Here is a 27,154-nt window from a genome sequence, read left to right on the forward strand (position 1 = left end):
GTCAAGCAGAATGAAATTTATGTTTTCTAGTCAGTTTATTTTCTTCCCAGATACCAGAAAGTTGGGAAAGCATGGGTTCAGAGTTGGTAAGCAGAGAAACAAATAAATGGAAATAGATGCCCTCAGGAATATTATGCTTAAGTTGTGGTAATTGTGATGCCCACCTTGCTTTACTAGCAGAACACCCTTTACCCTGGATACTGCTAGGTCAGCCACTGATAGAAATGTCTATGTCTGTGCTCCTCAGTACAGTAGCCCTTGCTACATGTGGCTGTTGAGGCATTTAAAATGTGGCTGGTACAGCTGTGGAATGGAATGTTTAATTGAATTTCATTTAAATTTAAATTGCCACATGTGGCAAGTGACTACTCTGTTGTACAGTGCAGCACTGGATAAACATAACTCCTGTGTTCTAGACTCCAGTCCCACCATTAGCTTTCTGTTTTTGACAGTGTTTGCTGGTATGATAGGTCACTGCCCATTTTACATTACTATCAGTTTAGTTTCCTTTGTATTTCAGAGGCTCCCTAATCCCTTAAAGAGATTTAAAAATCAATGTAGACCACTTCTGTGTGAAAATAAGATGGCTGAATTTGCTTTGATTGGAATTAGGAACTGGCTTCTCTTCGCTAGTTCTGGAATTTGGCCAGGATGCACATCAAAATCTCATTCCTACCCTCCTGATTTGCCTCATGGAAACTTTGTTGCTGTGTCTGTTCTCTGGTCCTCTATTGCTATGTCTCAGCTTTAGATTCTATGTTTTGCATAGAAATGGATCATCAGAATGCAACAGGCAGAAGACTTAGAAGTGCAAATCAGTAGGGTAATGACAAACTCTTTGAGCTGAGTGGGACTGAAAAGTAACCTAACACATAACCTATTAGTAATTGTTTACCATGAAGGTTTTCAGTGCTGGACAAATAAATTGCTGAGTTCAACTGCCCTCTTTCCCCTCCAAATCTAGCATAAAAGCAACTGGTGCTCTCAGGGCAATTTCACACCTAATATGACTAAGAATAAAAGTCTATGTTTCAGGAACTCAGTTTGTCCAAACCTGAATCCATCATCTCTACCTCAAATTATATCCACCTTTTCATTTCTTTGCACTGTGTCTGCTTAAATCTTGAGTCACACTTAATGATTTTTTTGGTCTTTTTTCTTTTTAATGTGAAATAGAATATACAATACACAATATAATATACAAATGAAAATGTATATTTAGAAGAACAATAATAAATGTCCAGGTGTCCATTGCTTAGACTGAGAAATGGAACATTACTACATCCCAGGAGCCTCGTATGCTCTCATTCATATCTCTCTCCCCCGCAGCCAGAGGCAACCACTATCCTGAATTTTGTATAACTGTCACCTAGCTTTTATAGATTTTACTGTCTGTGTATCCCTAACAGTTGCTTATTTATAGCCTTTATATAAATAGAATTATACTGTATCTGACTGACTACTTTTGCTCATTATTATTTTTGGATTCATCCATGTTGATATGTGACACTGTAGTTCATTCCATGACATGAATATGCCACACCTTAATCATATATTCTGTTGATGTCATTTGGTTGTTTCCGGTTTTTGCTTTTTCTTTTAAAAGTGATACTTAGATAAACATTCCTTTGACATGTTTAATCTTATGTTCTGGTGCCTGTGTACTAGATATATATAAGATATATAAACTGTGGTACATTTATTTGACAGGCCTGATCTTGGAGCCTGTTAGATTTCTGTTCCTTTGTGGTATTATGCCTGTAAGCCTGTTCTGTAGAGTCAGGCACATGTTAGCCTCTTAACAGATATTTGTTGAAAGAAAGGACATTTGTTAACTGCTGGAGACAGAACTGTGTCAGGCAGAGCCAGGACCAAAATACAGAAATAGCTGATAACAGACCACTTTACCTTTTTACTCATCTTGTCCAGGTGCAATCATAGTCAACCTCTGTTTATGCTTATATTTCAGTTGAGGTACTAAAATATTTGTTTACTTAGTTGGTTTTCAATGAGCTTCCATTACAGGATTTGTTTCTCTTTCTGTCACTTTTCCCAAAACTTTCACTCCACTGTCTTCTAGAAAAGATCATCCACATGTCCTCTCCTCAAGGCACCTGCAGCACGAAAATTTTATTTCTGAACAAAAGGGTCCCCAGAGAAGGAGACAAGGTGTCTCCTTTCAGTACGACATTGCTGGAGTCCCTAGAGGGTCAAAGGCTGTGTAATAACAGTTCCTTCTTCTCTGCTGGACAAAAGCTTCTGAGCCCTCAAGCACCCTGTGACTTAGTTCTGATAGAGTACTGAGTTTGGAAATGGCAGAGTGGGGACCCAAAACAAATCTCCCAATTCCAAATTCAGTTTTATCCAGCTTTTCAAATAAGATTAAAAAATGTTAATGTCTGTTGATTTGTGTATGTTGAACCACCCTTGTATCCCTGGGATAAATCCCAATTAACTGTGGTATATTATCTTTTTGATATGTTGTTGGATTCAGTTTGCTAAAATTTTGTTCAGGATTTTTGTGTATATTTTCACTAGGAAGATTGGCCTGTAATTTTCTTTTTTTTTGTATTCTCTGCTTTTGGTATCAGGGTAATGCAGGCTTCATAAAATGAGTTAAGAAGAATTCCTTCCTCTTCAGTTTTTTTAAAAATATTTTGAGAGGTATTAGTATTAATTTTTCTTTGTATGTATGGTAGAATTTGACAGGAAAGCCATCTCGTCCTGGGCTTTTCTTTATTGAGACACTTTTAATTACTGATTCAGTCTTATTACTCATTATTGATCTGTTCAAGTTTTCTATTTGTTCCTGGTGAAATCTCTACAAAAATTACAAAAATTAGCTGGGTATGGTGGCATGTGCATGTAGTCCCAGCTACTTAGGGGGCTGAGGTAGGAGGATCGCTTGAACCTCAGGAGGTTAAGGCTGCAGTGAGCTGGTATTGCGCCACTGTGTTCCAGCCTGGGTGACAAAGTGAGACCCTATCTCAAAAATAAAAAAAATTCATATGGAACCACAAAAGAGCTCCATCCTATAGTAAAGCTATAGTAATAGCTTTGTAACTATTATAGTAGAAACCAAATCATCATGGTACTGGCCTAAAACAGACACATAGACCAATGGAAAGAATAGAGAACCCAGAAATAATTTCATGTACTTACAGCCAACTGACTTTCAATAAAGGCACCAAGAAAGGACACCCTTTTCAATAAATGGTGCTGGGAAAACTGGATATCCATATGCAGAAGAATGCAGCTAGGCTCGTATCTCTTACCATATTAAAAAATCAACCAAAAATGGATTAAAGGCTTAAATGATAGATCCAAAACTGAAACTACTAAAAGAGAATATAGGGGAAATGCTCGAGAACATTGGTCTAGGCAAAGATTTTATGGTTAAGACATCAAAAGCATAGGCAACGACAAAAAAAAATAGGCAGGTGGGACTATATTAAACTAAAAATCTGCACAGCAAAGAAAACAACAGAGTGAAGAGACCAACTGTAGATGGGAAAAATATTTTCAAATTATCCAACAGGGGGCTAATATCCAGAGTGTACAAGGAACACAATTCAACAGTAAAAAAAACAAACAAACAAAAAAAACAAACAAAAAAACCCTTAAAAATGGTCAAGGGATCTGAATAGAAATTTCTTAAAAGAAGAAATACAAATGGCCAACATCACTAATTATCAGGGAAATTTAAAGCAAACCACAATAAGATATCATCTTACCCTAGCTAGAATAGCTATTATTAAAAAGACAAAAATGGTAGCTAGGATATAAAGACAAACTCTTACACACGGTTGGTGGGAAGGTGAATTAGTACAGCCACTATGGAAAACAGTATGGAGATTTCTTAGAAAACTGAAAATAGATCTATGTGATCCAGCAATACCACCACTGGGTATTTATCCAAAGGTAAGGAAATCGATATATCAAAAGGATATTGGAACCCCCATGTTTACTGTGGTACTATTTACAATAGCAAAGGTAGGGAATCGACCTAACTGTCCATCAATGGGTGAATGGATTAAAAAGATGTGGCATATATACACAATGGAATACTATTTAGCTATAAAAAGAATGGAATCTTTTCATTTCCACTAACATGGACAGAACTGGAGGTTCTGATATTAAATGAAATAAGCCAGGCACAGAAAAACAAATACTGCATGTTATCATGTGCGAGCTTTAAAAAGTTGATCTAATCGAGGTAAACAGCAGAAAGATAATATCCAGAGGCTGGGAAGGGTGTGTGTGTGTATGTGTGTGTGTGTGTGTGTGTGTGTATGTGTGAGGGGGATGATGAGAGGTAGGTTAATGGGTACAAACGTACAGTCAGATAGAAGGAATAAGTTCTAGTGTTTGATAGCACAGTAGGATGACTATAATTAACAACAATATATTGTGTATTTCAAAATAGCTAGAAGACTTGTAATGTTCCCAACATGAGAAATAAATGCTTGAGGTGATGGATATCCTATGTACTCTAACTTCATTATTAGATACTATGTGTGTATCAAAATATCACAGGTACCCCATAAATATGTGCAAATATGTACAAATAAAAAGTCACACTGTATAATTTTTACTTGTCAATTATACTTCAATAAATCTGGAAAAAAAGTATGTATGCAATCAAAGTTTTAAAGTATATTCCCAAATATGTGCAACCATCACTGCATTCAATTTTAGAATATTATCATCACCTGAAAAAGAAACCCCATGCGCTATAGCTATTACTCTCTTATTCCCCCTTCTCCATCACCCCAAACCCTAAGCAAGAGTTAATCTATGTTCTACCTGTATGGATTTGCCTATTTTGGAAAATTCATATGTAAATATAATCATATATGGTCTTTTGTGACTAGTTTCTTTCACTTAATATTTCCAAGTGTCATTTATATTATAGCATGTATCAGTATTTCATTGCTTTTTATGGCCAAATAATACTACATTCCATAGATGTATCACATTTGCTTATTTATCAGTTTATAGACATCTGGATTGTTTCTGTCTTTTGGCTAATACAAATAATGCATCTATGAATGTTTATTTGCAAATTTTTGTGTGACACATTTTTATTTCTCTTGGGCATATACCTAAGAATGGGTGAGTCCTATGGTATCTCCATTTTTAATCAGTTGAGCCACAGCCTGACTCCTTCCAAAGTGACTACATAATTACACATTCCTGCCAGCAGTGTCTGAGGGTTCTCATTCCTGCATATCCTTAACAATACTTATTATCTGATGTTTTGATTCTAGCCATTCTATGGCTGGGAAGTGGTATCTCATTTGTGTGTGTGTGTGTCTGTGTGTGTGTGTGTCTGTGTGTGTGTGTGTTTTAGACAGAGTCTCGCTCTGTTGCCCAGGCTGGAGTGCAGTGGCGTGGTCTCAGCTCACTGCAACCTCTGCCTCCCAGGTTCAAGCAATTCTCCTGCCTCAGCCTCCCAAGTAGCTGGGATTACAGGTGCCTGCCACCATGCCCAGCTAATTTTTTCTATTTTTAGTAGAGATGGGGTTTCACCATGTTGGCCAGGCTGGTCTCGAACTCCTGACCTTGCGATCCACCCACCTTGGCCTCCCAAAGTGCTGGTATTACAGGTGTGAGCCACCATGCCCAGCCTTCACTGTGGTTTTAAATTGCATTTCCCTAATAATGTCAATGATCTTTTTTATGAACTTATTGGCTATTTGTATATCTTCTTTAGGGAAATGACTGTTCATATCCTTTGCTCATTCTATTTTTATTTATTTATTTAGAGACGGAGTCTTGCTCTGTCATCCAGGCTGGAGTGGAGTGGTGCGATCTTGGCTCACTGCAACCTCCATCTCTTGGGTTCAAGCGATTCTTATGCCTCAGCCTCCCAAGTAGCTGGGACTACAAGTGTGTGCCACCACACCCAGCTAATTTTTGTATTTTTAGTAGAGGCAGGGTTTCACCATGTTAGTGAGGCTGATCTCGAACTCCTGACCTCAAGTGATCCACCCACTTCAGCCTCCCAAAGTGCTGAGATTACAGGCGTGAGCCACTGCGCTCGGCCTCCTTTGCTCATTTTAAAATTGGGATTATATGTGTTTTGCAATTAAGTTGTAGGAGATTGTTATATATTCTAGAAACAGATCTCTTGTTAGATGTATGATTTGCAAATCTTTTCTCCTTTCTTGTGGGTTTTTTTCACTTTTAAAAAAATTCTTAATTTTTAAAACTTTTAATTTTTTGATGTAAATGTTTACTGTTAATTAGTAAATAATACACATATGGGGTACAGTATGATGTTTTGATATATGTATATATTGTGGATCACTTTCTTGATAGTGCCCTTTGAAGCATTTTAATTTGGATGACATCTAATTTTTCTCAATATTATCTAATATCTTTTGTTTGTGCTTTGGCATAATATCTAAGAATGCATTGTCCAACCTGAGTTCATAAAAATATATATATTTGAGACGGAGTCTCACTCTGTTGCCCAGGCAGGAGTGGAGTGGTGTGATCTTGGCTCACTGCAACCTCTGCCTCCTGGGTTCAAGCCATTCTCCTGCCTCAGCCTCCTGAGTAGCTGGGATTACAGGTGCGCACCACCACACCTGGCTAATTTTTGTATTTTTAGTAGAGACGGAGTTTCACCATGTTGGTCAGGCTGGTCTCAAACTCCTGACCTTGTGATCCACCTGCCTCAGCCTCCTAAAGTGCTGGGATTACAGGCGTGAGCCACCGCACCCAGCCAGTTCATAAAGATTTATCGCCTAGGTTTTCCTCCAAGAATTTTGTAATTTCACCACTAACATTTAGGTCTTTCTTCCATTTTGAGCTTATTTTTGTATACAATGTGAGGTAAAGGCCTGTATTAGTTTCTTAGACCTTGTGTAACACATTGCCAAGATTTGATGGCTTAAAACAGCAAACATGTATTCTGTCACAGTTCTGGAGGCCAGAAGTTTGAAATCCAGGTGTTGGCAGGATTAGTTTATTCTGGAGGCTCTGGGGGAAAGTTCATTCCATGATACTTTCCTAACTTCTGGTAGCTGTTGGTGGTTTTTGCTCCATTGGCTTGGAGATACATCACTGAAGTCTTTGCCTTCATCTTCACGTGGCATTCTTGTCTGTGTCTCTTCTCTGTTTATGTCACGTCTCCTTCTCTTTTATTAAGACACCAGTCATTGGATTTAGGTCCCACCCTAAATCCAGGATGATCTCTTCTTGGGAACCTGAACTTAACTTCATATACAAAGACACCATTTCTAAATAAGTTCACATTCACAGGTACTGGTGGTCAGGTCTTAGACAAACCTTATGGAGTACACACTTCAATCACCATAAGGTCCACTCCATCATTTTGTATGTGGCTGTCAAGTTTCCCCAGTACCATTTGTGGAAAAGACTATGCTTTTCCCCATTGAATGTGCTCAGCACCCTTGCTGAAAATCAGTTGACAATAGACACATGGTTTTATTTCTGAGTTTCAATTCTATTCTATTGATCTATGTCTATCTTATGCAAGTACCACACTGTCTTGATTACCATTACTTTATGGGATGTTTTGAAACCGGAAAGAATGAGTTCTACTTTGTTCTTTTCTTCCTTCTTTTTATTTTTTAGAGACAGTTTCTTACCCTGTAACCCACACTGTAGTGCAGTGGCATAATCATGGCTCACTGCAGCCTCAACCTTCTAGGCTAAAGCAATCCCCCTGCCTCAGCCTCCCAAATAGCTGGGATGACAGGTGTGTACCACCATGTCCCGCTAATTTTTATTTTTTGTAGAGATAGGATCTTGCTGTGTTGCCCAGGCTGGTCTTGAACTTCTGGCCTCAAGCAATCCTCCTGCCTCGGCCTCCCAAAGTGCTGCAATTGATTACAGGCATGAGCCACTGTGCCTGGCCCATTGTTCTTTTTTCAAGATTGTTTGCATAGTCTGTGTCCCTTTAATTTCTTTACAAATTTACAATTAGTTTGCAAATTTCTACAAAGGAGTCATTTAGGAATCTGATAGGGATTGTGCTGAAGCTATGTTTGGAAATATAATCATTGAGTTATATTAAATCTAATCCATGAACTTTACCCCATTTATTTAGATTTTTAATTTCTTTCACTGATGTTTGATTTGCGCTTCTTTTGTTAAATTTGCTTCTAAGTATTTTGTTCCTTTAAAGCTATTACAAATGGAATTGTTTTCTTAATTTCATTTCTGGATTTGTCATTGCAAGGGTTTAGAAATACAATTGATTTTTGTATACTGGTGTTATATCCTTTATCTTTGCTGAAGTTAGTAGTTCTAATAGCTCTTTAGTGGATTATTTAGCATTTTTTATATAAAAGATCATGTCATCTGTGAATATAGTTTTACTTCTTTCTTTCCAATCTGAATATACTTTATTGCTTTTTTCTTGTCTAATTATCTTAGCCAGAACCTTCAGTAATGTTGAATAGACATAGTGGGAGTGGATATTCTTGTTTTAATTGCTGATCTTAGGAGGAAAGCAACCGGTCTTTCACCATTAAATATTGATATGGTTTGGATTTGTGTACCTGCCCAAATCTGATGTCAAATTGTAGTCCCCAGTGTTGGAGGAAGGGTGTGGTGGGAGGTGATTGGGTCATGGGGGTGGACTTCTCCCTTGCTGTTCTCATGATAGTGAATTTTCATTGAGATTTTGTAGTGAGATTTGGCTTTTTAAACGTGTGTGCCACCTCCCCCTTCTCTCTTCTTCCTGCTTCAGCCACGTAAGATGTACTAGCTTCCCCTTCACCTTCCACCATGATTGTGTTTCCTGAGGCCTCCCCAGGAGCAGAAACCTGTATAGCCTGCAGAACCTTGAGCCAATTAAACCTCTTTTCTTTATAAATTATCCAGTTTCATGTATTTCTCTAAAGCAATGCATAAATGGACTAATACAAGTATGATGTTAGCTGTAGCTTTTTTATAGATGCCCTTTATCCAACTGAGAAAGTTCCTTTCAATTCCCAGTTTGTTGACTTTGTTTTTTTTTTTTTAAAGTAACATGGTCTCAACACATCGCCCAAGATGCCCTCAAACTTCTGGCCTCAAGCGATTCTCTTGCCTCAGCCTCCTTGAGTAGCTGGAGCTGTAGACACATGCCAATGTGCCCACCTGTTGACTGTTTCTATTATGAAAGAGTATCAAATTTGATCAAAACCTTTTTCTTCATCTATTGAGATAATTGTAGGTTTTTATTCTATTGATATAATACATTACATTAATTGATTTTTGGATATTAAACCCATCTTGCATTCCTAGGATAAATCTCACTTTGTTATGGTGTATAATTATTTTTGTATGTTGCTGGGTTGTTTGCTAGTATTTTCTTGAAGATTTTCACATCTATATTCATGAATAGCGATCTGTAGTTTTTTTGTGATTTTTTTTGTCTGCTTTTGGTACCAGCCTTATAGAACATACCTTATAGAATATGTTGGGCAGTGTTCCTTTCTCCTTTTTGGGAGAGTTTGTGAAGAAATGGTTTGATATCAGCTATTCATAGATCAGAGTTTGAGTAGCATGGTGACAAACCTAGGATAAATATTTAGACTTTTATGGATGCTCTAGACTGAATGTTTGTGTCTCCAATCCCCCACCCAAATTCCTATGTTTAAAACTTAATCCCCAGTGTGATGATACTTAGAGGTGGGGCCTTTTGGTGGTGATTAGGTTATGAATGCAGAGCCCCCATGAATGGGATCACTGCCTTTATCAAAAAGACCCCAGGTAGTTCTCCTCACCTTTCTGCCATGTGAGGCCACTTGGAGAAGATATACGTGTATGAAACAGGAAAGGGGCCTTCATCAGACATGAAATTAACCAACACCTTGCTCTTGGACTTACCAGCCTCCAGAACTGTGAGAAATACATTTATGTTGTTTGTAAGCCACCCAGTCTAAGGTATTCTGTTATAGCAGCCTGAGTGGACTAAGACTGTGGGAGTATGTGGTGTTATAGATTGGTTTTTGGCCACAGTTCCTGGTTCCTAGCTCCTATATTCCCTTGTTTTGGTCTTTCGTAATAATACTGGGTGTGTTAGGCCTCGGCAGGCCTCAGGAATCAGAATCTCTCTTCTGGCCTCATTTCACCTGTCCCAAGGCAGGACTCTAATCTTCTGCCTTTCTGATTATGGGTCTTAAGACCCTCTCCAGAGAGGATCCCACACTATACATTGGGAGAAGGAATGCTGGTGTCATGAAGCTTCCATAAAAACCCAGGAGAACTGGGTTCAGGGAGCTTCCAGGTAACTGAACAAGTGGAGGTTTTTGGAGGGTGGTGTGCCCAGGAAGGGCATGGAAGCTCCGTGCTCCTTCCCTGATACCTCACCCTACATGTATTTTCATCTGTATCCTTTGTAATATCCTTTATAATAAACTAGTAAACATAAATGTTTCCCTGAATTCTGTGAGCTGCTCCGGCGAATTAGTGAAGCCCAAAGCGGGTGGTGGGAACTCCTGCAACTGGTGTCTGATGTGGAGTGGTCTTGGGGACTAAGCCCCCAATCTGTGGGATATGATGCTATCTCCAGGTAGATAGTGTTGACATTGAACTGGAGGATACCCAGCTGGTGTCCACTGCTTGGTATGTGGGGAAAAACCCCCACACCTTTGGTCACAGAAGTCTTCTGTGTTGATGATTGTTGTGGTGGTGTGAGAACAGAGGGAAAATGTGGTTTGAGAGAGGGTTTCCTAAAATAGGGTTACAAAAACATAAATGTCACAGATATTCTTTCCAGAAAATATGTGCATATACAAAGAAATATAAATATTAGTATAAAATCTTAGTGTATACACAGGTCCTCTGAAGTCTTAGACATCTAGATTTAAAAAAATCCTAACAAGAGATAAGTTTTGAGCAATCGTTTCACCATCCCACAATGCCACTCTACTTATCTGAGTATAAACTGATTAGGAAAAAGCTGTACTTCATAACAGACTATCAAGGGGGAATTGAAAGATGTAATTAATTAGTCACTCATTCATTCAACCAAACCCAAGTGTCTATGATGTACCAGATAAGGTTCTAGTCTCAGATTACTGCTCTAGGAATTGACTTTTTTTCATTCTTTTTCCACTCTTATCTTCCTGTGTCCCAGCACCTGAACCCTCTCCATGTTAGGGAGAATTTCATACTTAAAGAGTATGATTTCATACTTAAAGAGTCATTGTAGGAAGCGGACACCAACTTCTTCCACGGAAGAAAAACTCACTTTTCCAAATATTCTGGCAGCTGGATATGGGGTGAGGCTTAGGTTCCACCAGGCAGATAACCACTTGCTGGATTCCGACTCAGGCTGGTGACACAAGCTGGTACTGTGCACACGTTTTAGTAAGTGTGGTGTGAGTTGCAGCAGCGATGTCCAGTTGCCAGGAGCAGTCATGATAGCAGTTCTATCTGCAAGGCCCAGTGTCTAGCTTTAGAATGTCATTGGTATGAACAGTGACATCTGTGCCCAGCATCAGGGGCAGTGATTCCTATGTGAGACTCCACCTAGGATGGGATTATAGATGCTGATTCTAGCTATGTAGCTTTAAGCCTATTCTCACAGACCTTCCCAAAATAAAATAAACACCAACCTAATGAAGATAGATGATAGATAGATAGATAGATAGACAGACAGACAGATAGATGAAGTCCTTTATGTTTAAATTAGAAAAAATAGCATTTAAATGTGGACTTAAGACCCTTTCCCACCCTAGGCACTGTTGATCACTGACCTCGGTGGTTCCCAATCTGGCTGATCACCAGGATTCCTTGTAGATTTGTTACAAAATACTCAGGTCTTCCCCCATACCCACCATATCAGAAGTGGAACATGGATCCCAGGACTAACAAGCCGCAGGTGAGGCTGATGCACAGCCACGTGGGAATCCTGGTCTACATTCTTGCTACTAACAGTGTGATCTGAAGACCATCAGTGTCTGCCTCAACTTTTTGATAAACACAGAATCTCATTCTCAACTCCAGACCACCTGAATCTTAGAAAGTTGTCCAGGTGATTCCTGTGCACACTAAAATTTGAGATTCTCAGATTTACTTACTTTCTAGTTGTGATGTTAGAACTGTGCAGTCTGCTGTCAGAGTGTGTTCTGATGAATCCCTTAGCACTGAAGGTCCAGGGTTCAGTACATGTCCTTTTTCTCTTCTGTAGCCATCATTCCCTTGGTGACTTATGCATGCTCTATGCTTTAATATCATTAATATGGCATTAGCTCCTAAATCTATTTTCCCAGCCCAGACATTTCTCCTAAATTTCCAACTTGCGTATCCATCTGCCAACACAACAACCTTACTTGAATGTCTGACATCTGAGATTCAACATTTCCTAAATTGAATGCCTGTGGTGCCCCCTCCTCAAATATGCCCCTTTCAGAATTTTCCCCCTCTGTGCTGACAACAACTTCATTTTTCTACTTGCACAGTCTGAAATTTAGAGGTTCCTGTTTGACTCCTCTTTTTCATACCCCAGACTTAATCTATTAGGAAGTACTGTGAAGTCCATTTTGAGAATATGTCCGAAATCCAATCACTTCCCACTCTTTTCTCTGCTCACACCCCAGGCAAAGCAACCAGCATCTCTAGTCTGAAATACTGCACTAGTTTCCTACAGTTTTCCCACTTTCTCACTCACCCCTCATCTCTCAATTCTGTTCTCAGCATAGCAGCCAGGGTGATCCTTTTAAAAGATGCACCAAGTCTCTACTCTGCTGACAGCTATTTGTATCTCCCCCATCTCACTCAGAGCAAAGTCAGAACCCTTCCAGTATCCTCAAGCCTACATGATCTCCCCAAATCTCTGACCTTATCTCAATGACTCTGCTGCAGCTATCTTAGCCCCCTTAACTCCTCCCACAACACAGATGTGCCCCTGTTCCAGTGCCTTTACACTGGGGGCTCCCCTGCCTGGAAAGAACCTGCCCCAGATGTCCTCATAGATAATTCATCTTTTCTCTAAGGTCACATTCCCAATGAGACCACAGACCACCCTAGTAAAATAGCCATCTTCCCTGTCCCCACACACCCACAATCTGGATCACCTGCCCCACACCCTTCAGCACCTTTTGACAGAAACATTTTCCTTATTTACTCTGCTTATAGTACATAGTCTGTGTTTTCCCACTAAAACATGTGCCCCTCAAGGCCAGCAATTTTTGCCTGTTTTTAGTTTCCAAATGTAAAACTAGCATTTCATATAGCCAGCACTCAACAAATATTGGCTGAATGAATGACCAGTGTACAGCACCTCCCTATTCTAGAAACAGTATCTTTATTAATGTAGCTGCAGACCACATGCTGTTTTGTGGCAGCTACAGTGAAACAACCGCTCATGTTGACATCAATGCCGCATGTACTTTTCTCACAAATGCTGTTCTCGCCTCCCTCCCACACCAACCCTCATATACCACAGCAGACAATTATAGTTCCCTTTTCAGAAAAAAAAAAATGATCCTAGGCTTACGGACCCTATTTTCCAACCAACTGTGAATTAAATTAGAGTCCAGACATCCATGAGTTTGGATCTGAGCCAGCACTAGGATTATTACAGCCAAAAGCAGGGAGAGGGGGTAGGTGAGCCAAAAATAAATTCCTGTTAGAAACCTAACAGGAGTTTATCTAAGGTGAGAAACCGAGATCTGGTCTCTAATTCCAGAATTTGATTTCCTGAAAAAGATTGGGGAAAAGATGGGAAGAATAGTCCAGGAAACAGCCCTGGAAGGACAAGAGCTGGATGGGTCTAAAAGTTGGTCTCTTGATACCACAGAGACTCCTGTGTGCAGGGGCCACCCCAGGCCTTGTGAGGACAATGACAGAAAAAGTAACTCCTACAGCTGTCCTAGAGGAGATTGGAGACATGGACACCAGAACTCAGATACAAGAACAAGAACAGGCATAGTCTTCTGTCAAAACAAAACAATGAAAAAGATGGGGGCTGAGGGCCAGACCCAAGCCTGAGCCTAGGCTGACCTGGTCACACAAAGCCCTTGCCACAGTCCTAGAGACAGGATAAGGCCTGGCCCCTCTCCTCCTATACCAAATGCTCTTTGTCACGCATTCTCCCTTAATCCAGAGCTAGGAGTTACATCATCGTTTCTCAAACGTTTTGGTTTCAGGATCTCTGCATGCTCTTAGGAATTAGTGAGGACTCTGAAGATAATTTTATGTGAGTTGTATACGTTAATATTTACCATATTAGAAACTAAAATCATTTAAATTATTTTATTCATTTAGAATATTAATAAATGTATTGCATATTAGAAATATTTTTATGCAAAGTCAGTATTTCCCAAAGTAAACAGTATAGTGAGAAGTGTGCATCTTTTTACATTTTGTATGTTTGTAAATCCTTTTCTTATGTGTCTCATTAGAAGATGAATGAATTTTCTTCTCCTTTTCTTCATTTAATCTGTTATTTTGGTTAATCTGTTATATTTGGTTGAAGTGTATGAAAAAAAATCCATCCTCAGACAATCATATTTTTGTTGCTGTTCTTGTTTTGGGTTTTGTTTGTTTGTTTGTTTGTTTGTTTTGGTCTCCTGCTGTCACCCAGGCTTGAGTGTAGTGGTGTGATCATAGCACACTGCAGCCTCGAATTCCTGGGCTCAAGTGGTCCTCCCAATTCAGCCTCATAAGCAGCTGTGACTACAGGCACGAAACACCACCGCAGCTAATTTTGTTTATTTTTTGTAGAGATGGGGGTCTCATTCGAACTCCTGGGCAGAACTCCTAGGCTCAAGTGATTCTCCTGCCTTGGCCTCCCAAAATGCTGGGATTACAGGTATAAGTCACCTCGCTAGGCCAGGAATGTTTTTAATAACATTTTTAGAAAACTGGATATTCATCCTTGATACTACACTAAAATGATAGAAGTGTTAGCTTCTTAAAGGTTATTCATAATGTGGAACATGAAACTATCAATAACTATTTCACATGCTGTTACATTAAAATATGTAGGTCCGTCTTCCACATTGAATGCTTCTTGTATAATACATGACTTTTAAAAAAAGAAACACAATTTCACCACTTTATGTCTTCCAGTGTTGACACATTTAACTACAAGTTATCAAAAAATCACATTTTTTAATATTACCACAGATATCACCAGAAAAGGTTGTTAAGTATTGGGAAGCCATCAGGCTTATGATGGTGGATACAAGTTCCCCAGGATTCTAATTTTCTCTTGAGAGCTTGCCTTTTATCATTGGGAATAATACCATCAGTGGATTATGTGGAAGGGACAGGCTTATGTTAATTTTTGAGAAAGTGTCAGCCAAATATTCAAGTCTAAATGAGAATCATTTCTGTCATTCATTCTTTCAAGTAAAAAGGATATTCCATAAAAAATAGAGTAGTACAACTCACAAAATGATTTTGTGGACACAAACATTTTAATTTATTTTTGTTTTTGTTTTAAGACAGGGTCTCACTCTGTTACCCAGGCTGGAGTGCAGTGGCACGATTTTGGCTCACTGAAACCTCCACCTCCTGGGTTCAAGTGATTCTTGTGACTCAGCTTCCCTAGTAGCTGGGACTATAGGTGCGCACCACCATGCCTGGCTAATTGTGTATTTTTAATAGAGACAGGGTTTCACCATGTTGGCCAGGCTGGTCTTGAACTCCTGACCTCAAATGATCCACCTGCCTAGGCCTCCCACAGTGCTAGAATTAATTGCAGGTGTGAGCCACTGTGCCCGGCCTCAAACATCCTAATTTGGAAAGTAGTAGAAGTACGTTAGGCGTACTTCCCACTTAATCATTTAAGATATATTAAAATGTGGATTCTGGGATAGAGATTTAATAAAGTTAATAATTTTTTGATACTTCAACCAGGACATATTTAAGTGAAACCTGTTTTTTCTTCTATAACTAAGAAGTGGTTAAGAATATAATAACTACTATTTCAGTTTGGTACCATAGCCTCCCTTCTTGTCAAGTTTTACTTTAGTACAAATAATGTCTTCGTTATATTATAAAAATACTTTTAACCTTGTGGATCTATGAAGGGGTTTCAGCAGCCCACAAGGGTTCCACAGATTGCACTTTGAGAAATCCTGTTCTGGGTAAGCTGTGGAGAGTTCTTGACTGCCCCCTTTGCCTCTTCATATTCCCAAATTTTTCTCCCCGAGTAGGACTCCCTGCATCCCAAAACTTAGCTAGCGCTAAGTTTGCCTTGCCCTGGGCTCTTATAGAAGAGAAGCTATCACCTGTAGATTGGATGCAGAGAGTGTCCTTAGTCTGGGAACAGAGGTGGCAGATGTGTTTCCATTTTGGAGCTGGGAATGGTTTGTGCCTAAAAGCACAAAATAGAGATTCACTCCTGACCCACTTTGATTTTGCAATCTCTATGAGAAATAATATTGGCCCTTTCATTTCTGTTTTTTCCAAGATGGGGTCTCACACTGTTACCCAAGCTAGAGTGCAGTGGCATGATAATGGCTCACTGTAGTGGCGAACTCTTGGGGGGCCCAAGCCATCCTCCAGCCTCAGACTCTTAAGCTGGTGGAACTACAGGCACTTGCCAGCATGTCCAGCTAATTTTAAAAATTATATATTTTGTGGAGCTAATTTTAAAACATATTTTGTAGAGATGGGATCTTGCTATGTTCCCCAGGCTGGTTTCAAAGTTCTGAGCTCAAGCGATCCTCCTGCTTTGGCCTCCCAAAGTGCTGGGATTATAGGCGTGAGCCACCACAACCAGTCACCCTTTCATTTTAAATGTGTCTAATGCACTTGACTTGAGGCCCACATAGCACCAAGAGCAGTTATCTTAATCCATCAGGCTGCTATAACAAAAATACCCTAGATTAGGTGGCTTATAAACAAAAGAAGGTATTTCTCACAGTGCTGGAGACTGGGAGGTCCAATATCAAGGTGTTAGCTAACTCCGCATCTGGTGAGGGCCTGCTTCTTCATAGCTGTCCTCTCACTGCATCCTCCCATGGCAGAAGGACCAAGACAGCTTTCTAGAATCTCTTTTATAAGGGTACAAGTTCAATTCATGGGAGTTCTGACCTCATGACATAATCACTTCCTGTAAAACAAGCCCACTTCCAAATATCATCTCACTGGGGATTAGGTTTTATTTTGGGAGGAGCATAAAAATGTCTAAGCAGTAGTGCTGTTCAACAGAACATTCTGTGATGATGAAATTGATCTATATCTGCACTGTTCAATATGGGAGCACTAGTTACATGTGGTTATTGAGTACTTGGAATGTGGCTAGTGTGATAAAGAGTTGATTTTTTAAAAGTTTTATTCAATTAATTGAAATATAAATAGCCATGTGTAGCTAGTAGTTACCATTTTTGATAGTGCTTATTTAGAGTGCTCTTAGTTTTCAATCTCCCCCACAAAAAAGATACCTTGTGACTCCCAGATTGAAATACATTAAAATCATCTTCACATAGAAGCCATGGATTTGGCTATGTGGCTCTTAGACATATCCCTAAAATACAGCAGGCCCAAGAAAGTTCAATATGTATTTTAACAATTAGAGTGTACATATAGATTACCAAAACATGATTTATCAACTCAAGGTCATACATTTTCAAAAATGCCTATCACCAGAGCTAATCCTTGTCAATATTTCTCTGAGACTCTTGGTGTTACTGTTTTCTATAACCTGGTGAACACAAGGAGGTATATAAGTCATTACTTAGCCCAGGAGAAAGTATTTATTGAAGATTCCATATAAAATATAGGCTTTGTAGACATATTTTAAAATTATAAGCAAACGATTTAAACTTTTTCATTTTTGAGACAGTATCTTATTCTGCTGCCCAGGCTGGATTGCAGTAGGGCAATCATGGCTCACTGCAACCTCCGCCTCCCAGGTTCAGGCGATTCTTCCACCTCAGCCTCCCAAGGAGCTGGGCCTACAGGCACGCACCACCACACCCGGCTAGTTTTTGTATGTTTTGGTAAATATACCGTGTTGGCCAGGCTGGTCTTGAACTCCTGACCTCAAGTAATCTGCCTACCTTGCCCTCCAAAAGTGCTAGGATTATAGGTGTGAGCCACCACACCTGACCAGGTTTTAAATGTTAAAACTCCATCTTAGAACTCTTTGCTTCTTGCTCATTCCCCGCAGCTTTCTCCCCAAATCAAACATATCTCTGTGTTTCTCTTCACTCTGGGACTTCCCTCTCTTCATATCATCTGTACCTAGATGAAAATATATGTTAAGTTTTACAATTGTGAGGTAGAAAAAGATTCTCTAAGCATGACCCAAATATGAAAAGCCATAAATAAAAAATAAAACTTCTCTATGTCAACCACAAACTCACAAATATACAAACATATGCCTGTGATCAAATTCAAAGACACATAAATAATCGGAAAGACAAAAGGTAGCGTATTTCAATGTCTTTCAGCAAAAGACCACCAGGAACGTCTATAGCCGAACAACTGGGGTTTATTACTCATTGTCACAAGACAGAATGCACACCATCTTAGCATGAGGATGTTAGAAAAAATGCAATATAGGATTTGGTCTTTGAGTGGATGTTTTTGGGGAGAGCTAAGGAGGTAGGGGTTCACTCTAGATTGGGTGTTGTCAAGAAGCAGGAACATTTCTACGACTGTCTCAATAAATCTTACCCATAATAAATGCAGAGCAGAGCAAGGATAAAGTTGTGGTTGGTAAAGAAACAGCCGTCACTCATATTAGCCAGCAAGGGGAGAGGTTTGGTATTTTGTGAGGTGCACAGTGCCTTGGTTTTTGTCTGTGCTTATACAAAATTATGTAGTGCCCCTGTTTTGTCTTGTTTTATCATGTTCCCAGAGTGTCCTTGTCTGATGTTTTGTAATACGGTTTATGTCCAAGAAAAGAATAATATGGCCTAGTGTTGAGCAGTAGGACAGCTTCTAACAGCAGTGAAACCTACTGTCAGTGTCAGATGTCAAGAGCTGCTTTTTTTCTTAAATTCAACATTTTTAAGTACCTACATCCCAATAGGAAAATAATAATATTAGAAAGCAATATGGGAAAGAATAAATCAAATATCAGACAATATACGCTATGATTAATGAATATGAGGAAAAATGAGAACATGACATTAGAAATGGGAATGAAAATTAAAGTCTGTCAGTTTGGCATATGTGAAAGTAAATGATGAGCATATTATCCAGAGGTAGGGAAAATACACTGTCATAAAGGCTGATGAAAAACTGGGGTATACTTTGGGAGGCCAAGGCGGGTGGATCACGAGGTCAGGAGATCAAGACCATCCTGGCTAACACGGTGAAACTCGTCTCTACTAAAAATATATTAAAAAAATTAGCCAGGCATGGTGGTGGGCGCCTGTAGTCCCAGCTACTCGGGAGGCTGAGGCAGGAGAATGGTGTGAACCTGGGAGGCAGAGCTTGCAGTGAGCCGAGATTGCGCCACTGCACTCCAGCCTAGGAAACAGAGCGAGACTCCATCTCAAAAAAAAAAAAAAAAAAAAAACCAAAAAAAAAACACCTGGGGTATAAATTTCTAGAGGGGACTTTTGCGACACATGTTAACAATATAAATGGACTTATATTTCAATGCATATATTTCTCTTTCAAGAATTTTTCCTAAGAAGATAACCACACACATTCTAAAAAATATATGTTCAAGGATGTTTCTTGAATTTTGGTTTATAAAAGCAAAATGATAGAAACAATCCAAATGCTGTAATCAATATAGGGTTAGTAGCTATGAGTAGCGGAACACTTAATATACCTCAAGGTATAATACCATGTGTTTTACTGAGAGAGTCAAATTTGATCTTCAATGCAAACCCACGAGAAACCCAATATGTGATATCTTTGTATAGACAGGGAAAGGGAGACTCAGAGAGGTTAAGCAGGTGGTGGGGGTGGAGTGGACCCAGGGAATTTTCTCTTAATGGAATCATCTTTCATTGATTCCCTGTCCATCTGGTGGTGGATATGACTCTGTATCCCATGCCAGTGAAGTCTTTTAGTGTCCCTGAATGTTCTGTGACAGGAGGTCGTGAGACGCAGTGCTCAGGAGAACATCAAGGGGCAATTGATCAAGACAGTCTGACTTCCCTGCCTAACCACACTTATATTTCCTCATTCAGCCTGTATTTCAAGTCCTCTGATGAATCATGTGATCTACTAGACCCTGAAGATACAGTGAAGAGCAAAAGTAAGATGCTGGCAATTTGATGTTTGCACTGTCATGAAGGAGATGCACATTTAGCAGAACTTACAAAGAGAAATACGAAATTACTGCTGAGCTAAGTGTCATGAAGAAAAGTTCATGGTACCATGAAAGGAGACAACCAGGAGGTCTAACAGGTCCACTACCACTATCACTACCACTATTCTCAATAATACCTAAAAGAAATAATAAGATACGGCATTTATAAATGATGAATAGGATTTTATAAAATTATATACAATCAGAGAACCAAAAGCACTCTTGGAAATCAAAAAGTGATCATTTAAATAAGTATTTCAATAGACGACTTGGAAGAGTAAATTTGTACTACCACTAAATATTAAAAATGGAAAAGCAATGTCAAGAAAGACAGAAGAACTATACGAATACTAGGCTATCAGTCAAGGATTTTCAGCAACTTAATAATACAAATTCTAAAAGCATGGAAAGATAGAAATTATTTAAAATTTAAAAAATTTCTCCAAGTTTGCAGACAAAAATTTAACTTGTAATGGCCCCAACCAAGTTCTTACTATAGTAGATGAAAACAGACCCACACCAAGACACATCACAATGAAATTTTAGAAGGTGGGTGGAAAAGAAGAAATCCCAAAAACATCAAAAGGCAAGAAAAGCAACATTGGGAGCTAAAAAATGTTGATGGAATGTCATGGAAATTCCTAGGAAAAATGTTTTCAATACAGAATTCCATACCAAGTCCAGGTTGGAATAAGTGCTAGGGTAGCCTAAAGACATTTTCAGAAGCTTAGGCTTTCAGATTTTACTTTCTGTGTTCCCTGAGGAACACGGATGAAATGAGAAACAAAAATGATGGAGAAAACCAAAAAAGGGGACACATGGGATCCAGGCAATAGGAGAGCCAGCATAAGAGAGAGGCAGAGGGATGCCCAGGATGAAGTGAAGACCATCTTGGAAATCAGCCCAGATGTGCATGCACCAGTCCACGTGTGGCAGGACCAAGGGAAGTGTCTTCACAAAGATGAGGTTGGTAGAACACGGGACATGGTTTAATATATTCATGAAGACTGTCTTAGTTCATTTATGCTGCTATAACAGAATGCCATAGTCTGAGTCAGTTACGAAGAACAGAAATTTGTTTTCTCAGTTGTGAAGGCTAGGAATCCAAGATCAAGCCATCAGCATTTGGCAAGAGCCTTCTTGCTGTGTTTTCACATGGCAAGTGGGTCAAGGGCAAGAGAGGGGACAGTATTATTATTATGGGCTCACTCCCACAATAATGATATTAATTTATTCATGAGGGCTCTGCCCTCATGAGTCAGACAGCTTCTGTTAGGCCTTACTTTCCAATATCTCTGCATTGGGGATCAAGTTTCCAACACGTGAACTTTGGGGAACACATTCAAACTATAGCAGAGGCCCTGGAGGCAGATTTGGAAGAGATTTTATAATGAGTACAATAGAAATTGAGCACCTGAAGGGATAAAACATTTATTAATTCCAGGGAAATTAAAAAGTCAATTCAAGGAAGGAAAATAATCCTTGTGAACAGCATTTCCTAATCTAATTGTGAATAGCATTTCCTAGTCTAGCTGTGAATAGCATTTCTCTGGTCATAATAATATAAACAGTGAACACCCAGCTAACCAAAATTATAAAATAACTATATTGAGAGGACAGGGGTATATGAAAGGGAGCTATACACTAAGGATGATACATAAGAGTGAAAAACAAAACAGCACTATAACACACTATTTGGAGGCACAGATGTAACTATCAAAAAATTAGGCAAAATAAATAAAATAGATTGCCTCTAGGATTCAGGAAATGGTGTACATGAAAGATTGGGGACATCTGGGTTCATAACAAGCCTTGTAGAAGTATTTGACTTTTGAAACACTGTCCATAAATCCATTTGATATATTAAAAACATTATGAGACAATTGACTAAGGAATTATTCTATAAGGAGTGTCAGAGAAATGGGGCAGTAATTGGAGGGAGACATGGAATCAGGCAATGGATTTATTTATTTTATTTTTAATTTTCTTGCTTCCACTTAAATTGCATGTTTTATTTCTCCCAATCCCAGCAATAGCACAGAAGCCCCATCACGTCCATCCCAAACTGGTTTCGAGTAGGTTAAGGTTATAGGGACCCTTGTTGGAACATTGATACGAAGAACTCCCAAACACCGGGCACAACTGTGTCTGCAAACAGATGGAAGTAAACAGTGCACTGGCCCAAATGCTTCATGAGTCAGTTTGATTTTGCAATGCAATTTGCATCCTTGAAACAGCCAGTCTGGAGGGGGAAGGAGTGGTGTGAGGAAGTGAAGTTGAAATTGCCTCCTATTAGCTCACCCTTTCATCATTAAACAGAGACCATGAGAGAAATGGTTCCAACATTTCACCACATATATTTCTTCTTATGCAGTCTAAGCTGAGAATGCCATGTAAATGGGTCACTGCAAAATGTAGCAATTTAATTTCTCTCCAATCAAAATAAGAAACCAGTATGATCTCACTTCTATTAACTTTTGAAGGTTTATAGCAGTTAAAGTATTTTTGCTTATTTGTATAAAGGTTTAAAAAATCATTTTTTTAAATAAAATACAAGAGCAGCCAATTTCACCATTGAGTAAAAGTAAAAACTGGGATTCTTTTTTAAATTAGTCCAAAGTGGCATTCAGGAACTTAGTTGTAGGCTGCTACGCTGACACCATTACAAACCAAAGTGTAGGGTTGGGTCTGGTTTTGTTTCTGTTTTCTTTTCAATATCCAGTGCTCATGGATTAAGTTCTAGAAATATTTCAATTGTAAGGCAGGGATCTGTTTGGATTCCACCATGAGTATGCTCCTTGGGTTAGATGCTGGAGAGTGAGGCATGTTTTGCTGGACCCATGTCGACTACCTAGTAGTCATCAAGGTAAAAAAATTCATCGTCTCCTCCTTGGTATTCCATTCTTTGGAAATGCACTTGCTACCGCAAGAGACCTCCAATTCTACCAAATCCTTTCACAAACTGAAACCCTTCTTGTGATTTATATGTGACAATTTCCAGTGTAGCTCCAACTTTTTTATAGTTGTTAGCAAACCATTCCAACAGGGGCATGCTCTCAATAAGCTCATGTTCCTGTCTGGTCTCTTTGTCTGTGAAATGAGATTTATCCTTTTCTTGCTCTGGAGTTAGATAGAGAATTTTCTCCTCTTCTGTGCCTTGGCAATGAAGAACATATCTCATTATATTCAGATTTTCATAGGCTATTAGAATTTCTACAGCTCCCATTTCCAAAGCCTTTAGTGTATCTTCAACACCAAAACAGTACCTGCCTGTGTCCTGGCTGATTTCATCAATGTATCCCTATTAATTTCTTCTTTTGAATAAATTTCACTTTGGAGAGGACTTCAGTAGATAACTCAACAGCTTGGTTGAATCCATTTTCACCACCATAGGATATATCAACTAATTTTTTTTTTTTGAGACGGAGTCTTGCTGTGTCGCCCAGGTGGGAGTGCAGTGGTGTGATCTCGGCTCGCTGCAAGCTCCACCTCCCAGGTTCACGCCATTCTCCTGCCTCAGCCTCCCAAGTAGCTGGGACTACAGGCACCCACCACCATGCCTGGCTAAATTTTTGTATTTTTAGTAGAGACAGGGTTTCACCATGTTAGCCAGGATGGCCTCGATCTCCTGACCTTGTGATCCACCCACCTCGGCCTCCCAAAGTGCTGGGATTACAGGTGTGAGCCACCACACCCAGCCCTGAGCGGTTTCTTATAAGGCTAAACATAGACTCACCAAGATCGCCATACAGCACAGTGATCATACTCCTAGGTATTTAACTAACAAGTTAGAAAAGTTACTTTGCACAAAAATCTACATGAAATCTTTGTAGCAGAACATTCCTTATTTGTGGGCTGCACATAGTGACTTCCTTCGAAAGACAACAGTATGGAAAGGCAGAAAGTAAAAAAGGAATTTGACAGGGGACTGGGAAACCCTCCCTTTGGCAGGTGATGAAGGTTGACATCATCAGTGATAAATCAAGTGGGTGGCATGTACCCCTGATGTGCTGAGAGTGGCATTTCATCTCTGTGCTGTTCCTCCTCAACACCCATAGCCCCAGCCACATTCAAGTCAAAGGACATTCCACAATATGCCTGACCAACACTCCTCGAAAAATGTCAAGGTCATCAAAAACGAGGAAAATCTGTGAAATCATCACAGCCAGAGGAGCCTTAAGAGACGTAATGGGACTAAATGTAATGTGGTGTCCTGGATGAGATTCTGCTGCTCTCAGGATGAAATGGCCTTATCCCAGGAATTAACTCTGAATTCTCCAATTCCAGGATGGGGTGAGGGAGGAGAGCCCCTGGAGCTTTGGCCTAGGAACATGAGGGAGGCTCCTGGAGAAGCCAAAATAGGAAGGAAATCAGGACAGGAAGGGAAAAGTGGCCAGAAGGAGTAGAGGGGAAGGAGTCAGATAGGAGGGGGTGTGGGGAGGGGTCAGCGTAGTGGACAGGACAGCTATGTGAGAGGGATGGGTTCTGTTTGAGGGGAGGCAAAGGCGCTTGAGGGGGCTGGCAGAGGTCTCTGTTTTTCACCTGGGTGGTAATTGCACAGGTATTAGCTCTGTAACTTGGCTATACTTAACTTTTAGGCAGTTTTATGTACTGACAGGAATAGTATAATTCAGAAACACGCATGGAAGAAACAGGGAAAAGAGAAGATGACGGGGTGGAGGTGATGAAGGGGTTCCCCTATTCCAGAGCCAGAACCTCCCAAGTGCTGAGGTGGCAGGGAGAATAAGGAGTAGAGGAAGATGAAGGAGCTGGTGGTAATTTTTAGATATTCCCCTGAGAACAACCTTTACTGAGAGAATGAAGTCCTAAAAGACTTGGGTAAGTGAGCCCTGTGGTTATTGGGAGGAAGAGTGTTGTAGGGTCATAGTCTGCACATCTTGGGGTTCTACTGAAGGAAGCACAGAGGCTGCAGACTTCAGGAAAGACTTCCTGCTGGAGATTGTGGAGATTTGGGTTTGTGTATCACAACTGCTCCCCATTTGTGCCTGGGTTTTCCTAATGTCCTAGAGACTGGGCGAGGGTGAAGGGCCCATGTGTGGAGAAGGCTGGGAGAGGAGCAAGCTGAGATGGGATCCCACTGTTAACTGTGTCTGTGCTTGTTCTCGCCTACATCCAGAGTTTGAGGTGTGATTCTGCTGTGTTTAGTGTGGAAGCTGGCAGAATCAAAATGGAGCCACTAATATTTTTCTTAACCTCGACAAATATAGCTGGGAAGGCCATGAATAGAGTATTCCCATGCTTATATACCTGATAACAAAAACTATCACAAAAGACTACAAAAATCACAATCTTGCACAAGGGCAATTACAGCTTTACACAAAAATACTTCTATAAGGACATCAGCCCAGCAACTGCCTGTCCAAACTTGGACCGATGTCAACCTTAGTGATCATTGTAGCCCTTTAAAAACCTTTGTCTTCCTTTACCTCCCCAAACACACACATAGTTTACTATGGCATGTGTATTCCCATTGCAATGCTCTATTTCCAAATAAATATTTTTCTTTTAGAGAGCCTTTCTCTGTTCCTATTTTTATTGATGTATATGGTGTCAAAAACAGGACTTGGAAAAGGTCACTATCAGAACCTAGTGCAGTGGTGTACACCCGTAGTCCCAGCTACTCAGAGGCCGAGGCAGAAGGATTGCCTGAGCCTAGGAGTTCGAGGCCAGCCTGGGCAAGGTTGGGAGACCCCCATCTCTAAAAATAAGACATTTTTTAAAAGGTCTCTATCAGAAGGAATCAGTGATCATTGCAACTGGTGTGCCATACTCACTCGAGCCCTTTGAGCTCTGTGCTTCCACAGCTGGCCTTTCCTGCCCTGGTGTCTTCCCTCAGGCTGAGCCTCCCTCCTTTGGTAGAGGTTTTCTTATATTATTTGGAATCTGGTTTGGTACAGTCCCCTTAGTAAAGAACCATGCATAGCTCCTGGATGATAAAAGACTTTTGGTCTTTTCTAGTAAGGCCTTTCTGGATTGAGTACTCTGGTTTCTACAGAACTTACATACTGTCTGTGGGGCAAGTTATTTTGTGGTGAATTCACTTTTGGTCACACACCTGGTTTAATATTTTGTTCAGTCTGCATGCCTTGGTGAAAATATTTGTGAGCATTCTTATCTTGGTTTATTTTTGTTTGACTCCTTTTCGATGCCTATTCCTGACAATCTTCCAGGAGCAAAAATAAACATTAAAAATGGGCACTGATGGCTAATTAAGAGCCACTCAGGGTCAAGTGTGGTGGCTCATGCCTATAATCCCACAGTTTGGGAGGTCCAGGCAGGTGGATCACTTGAGTCCAGGAGTTCAAAACCAGCCTTGGCAACACGGTGAAACCTCATCTCTACAAAAAATAGAAAAATTAGGTGGTACATGCCTGTAGGACCAGCTATAGATAGGCTGAGGTAGGAGGATCACTTGAGCCTGGGAGGTCAAGGCTGCAGTGAGCCATGAGCTTGCCACTGCACTCCAGCCTGGGTGATAGAGTAAGACCCTGTCTCAGTAATAATATAATGGTAATAATAACAATAAATTTAGAGCACAAGAAAATTAAAGTGCAATAATTCATCCTCTCTTTTGAAGCTATATTAGTTATTTACTTTTGCATAACAAATTACCTAAGACTTAGTAGCTCAAAACAACAAATATTTATTATCTCCTACAGTTTCCAGTGATCATGGGTCAAAACTCCTAACATTCCTTGACGGAATTTATATAATTTTCTTTGCTCTTGAGATTGATGAGAAACAGATTGGCACTGTTAACGATTAAGGCATGACAGGTTTTCTAAGAGTCCTGCTCATACATTATGGCCATTCTTGTGCACATTTATAAGTAGATGGGCAAAATGAAGGAAAATTCAGAACTGAAATGGTCATTATTTTTAAAAACCAGCAATTATAGAGTTAACATGTAGAAGTTCTCTCTTTCTCTCT

The 27,154-nt window shown here is 39.8% G+C and overlaps 1 protein-coding gene across 17 annotated transcripts in view; it reads left to right on the top strand.

Moving 5' to 3' along the window:
- Positions 1–27,154, top strand: part of LOC134735712 (putative uncharacterized protein ZNRD1-AS1) — an 82,112-nt gene that overhangs the window by 11,882 nt on the left and 43,076 nt on the right. For 8 of the 17 annotated variants that reach the window (XR_010119105.1, XR_010119103.1, XR_010119104.1 and 5 more), the window contains exon 3: positions 20,967–21,169. The exons of 5 other annotated variants lie outside the window; for them this stretch is intronic. Coding sequence is in view for 1 of the 12 variants with exons in the window: in XM_063632641.1 (XP_063488711.1) it covers positions 14,121–14,170 (50 nt within the window). In the remaining 11 variants the exon portion in view is untranslated. Of the gene's footprint in view, positions 1–14,120; positions 14,171–20,081; positions 22,087–27,154 lie in introns of those variants that run through there. 4 more of the 17 variants (XR_010119101.1, XM_063632641.1, XR_010119111.1 and 1 more) reach the window with 3 other exon arrangements.

This window comes from Symphalangus syndactylus, chromosome 23 (genome assembly GCF_028878055.3).
Source record: "Symphalangus syndactylus isolate Jambi chromosome 23, NHGRI_mSymSyn1-v2.1_pri, whole genome shotgun sequence".
Lineage (NCBI taxonomy): Eukaryota > Metazoa > Chordata > Mammalia > Primates > Hylobatidae > Symphalangus > Symphalangus syndactylus.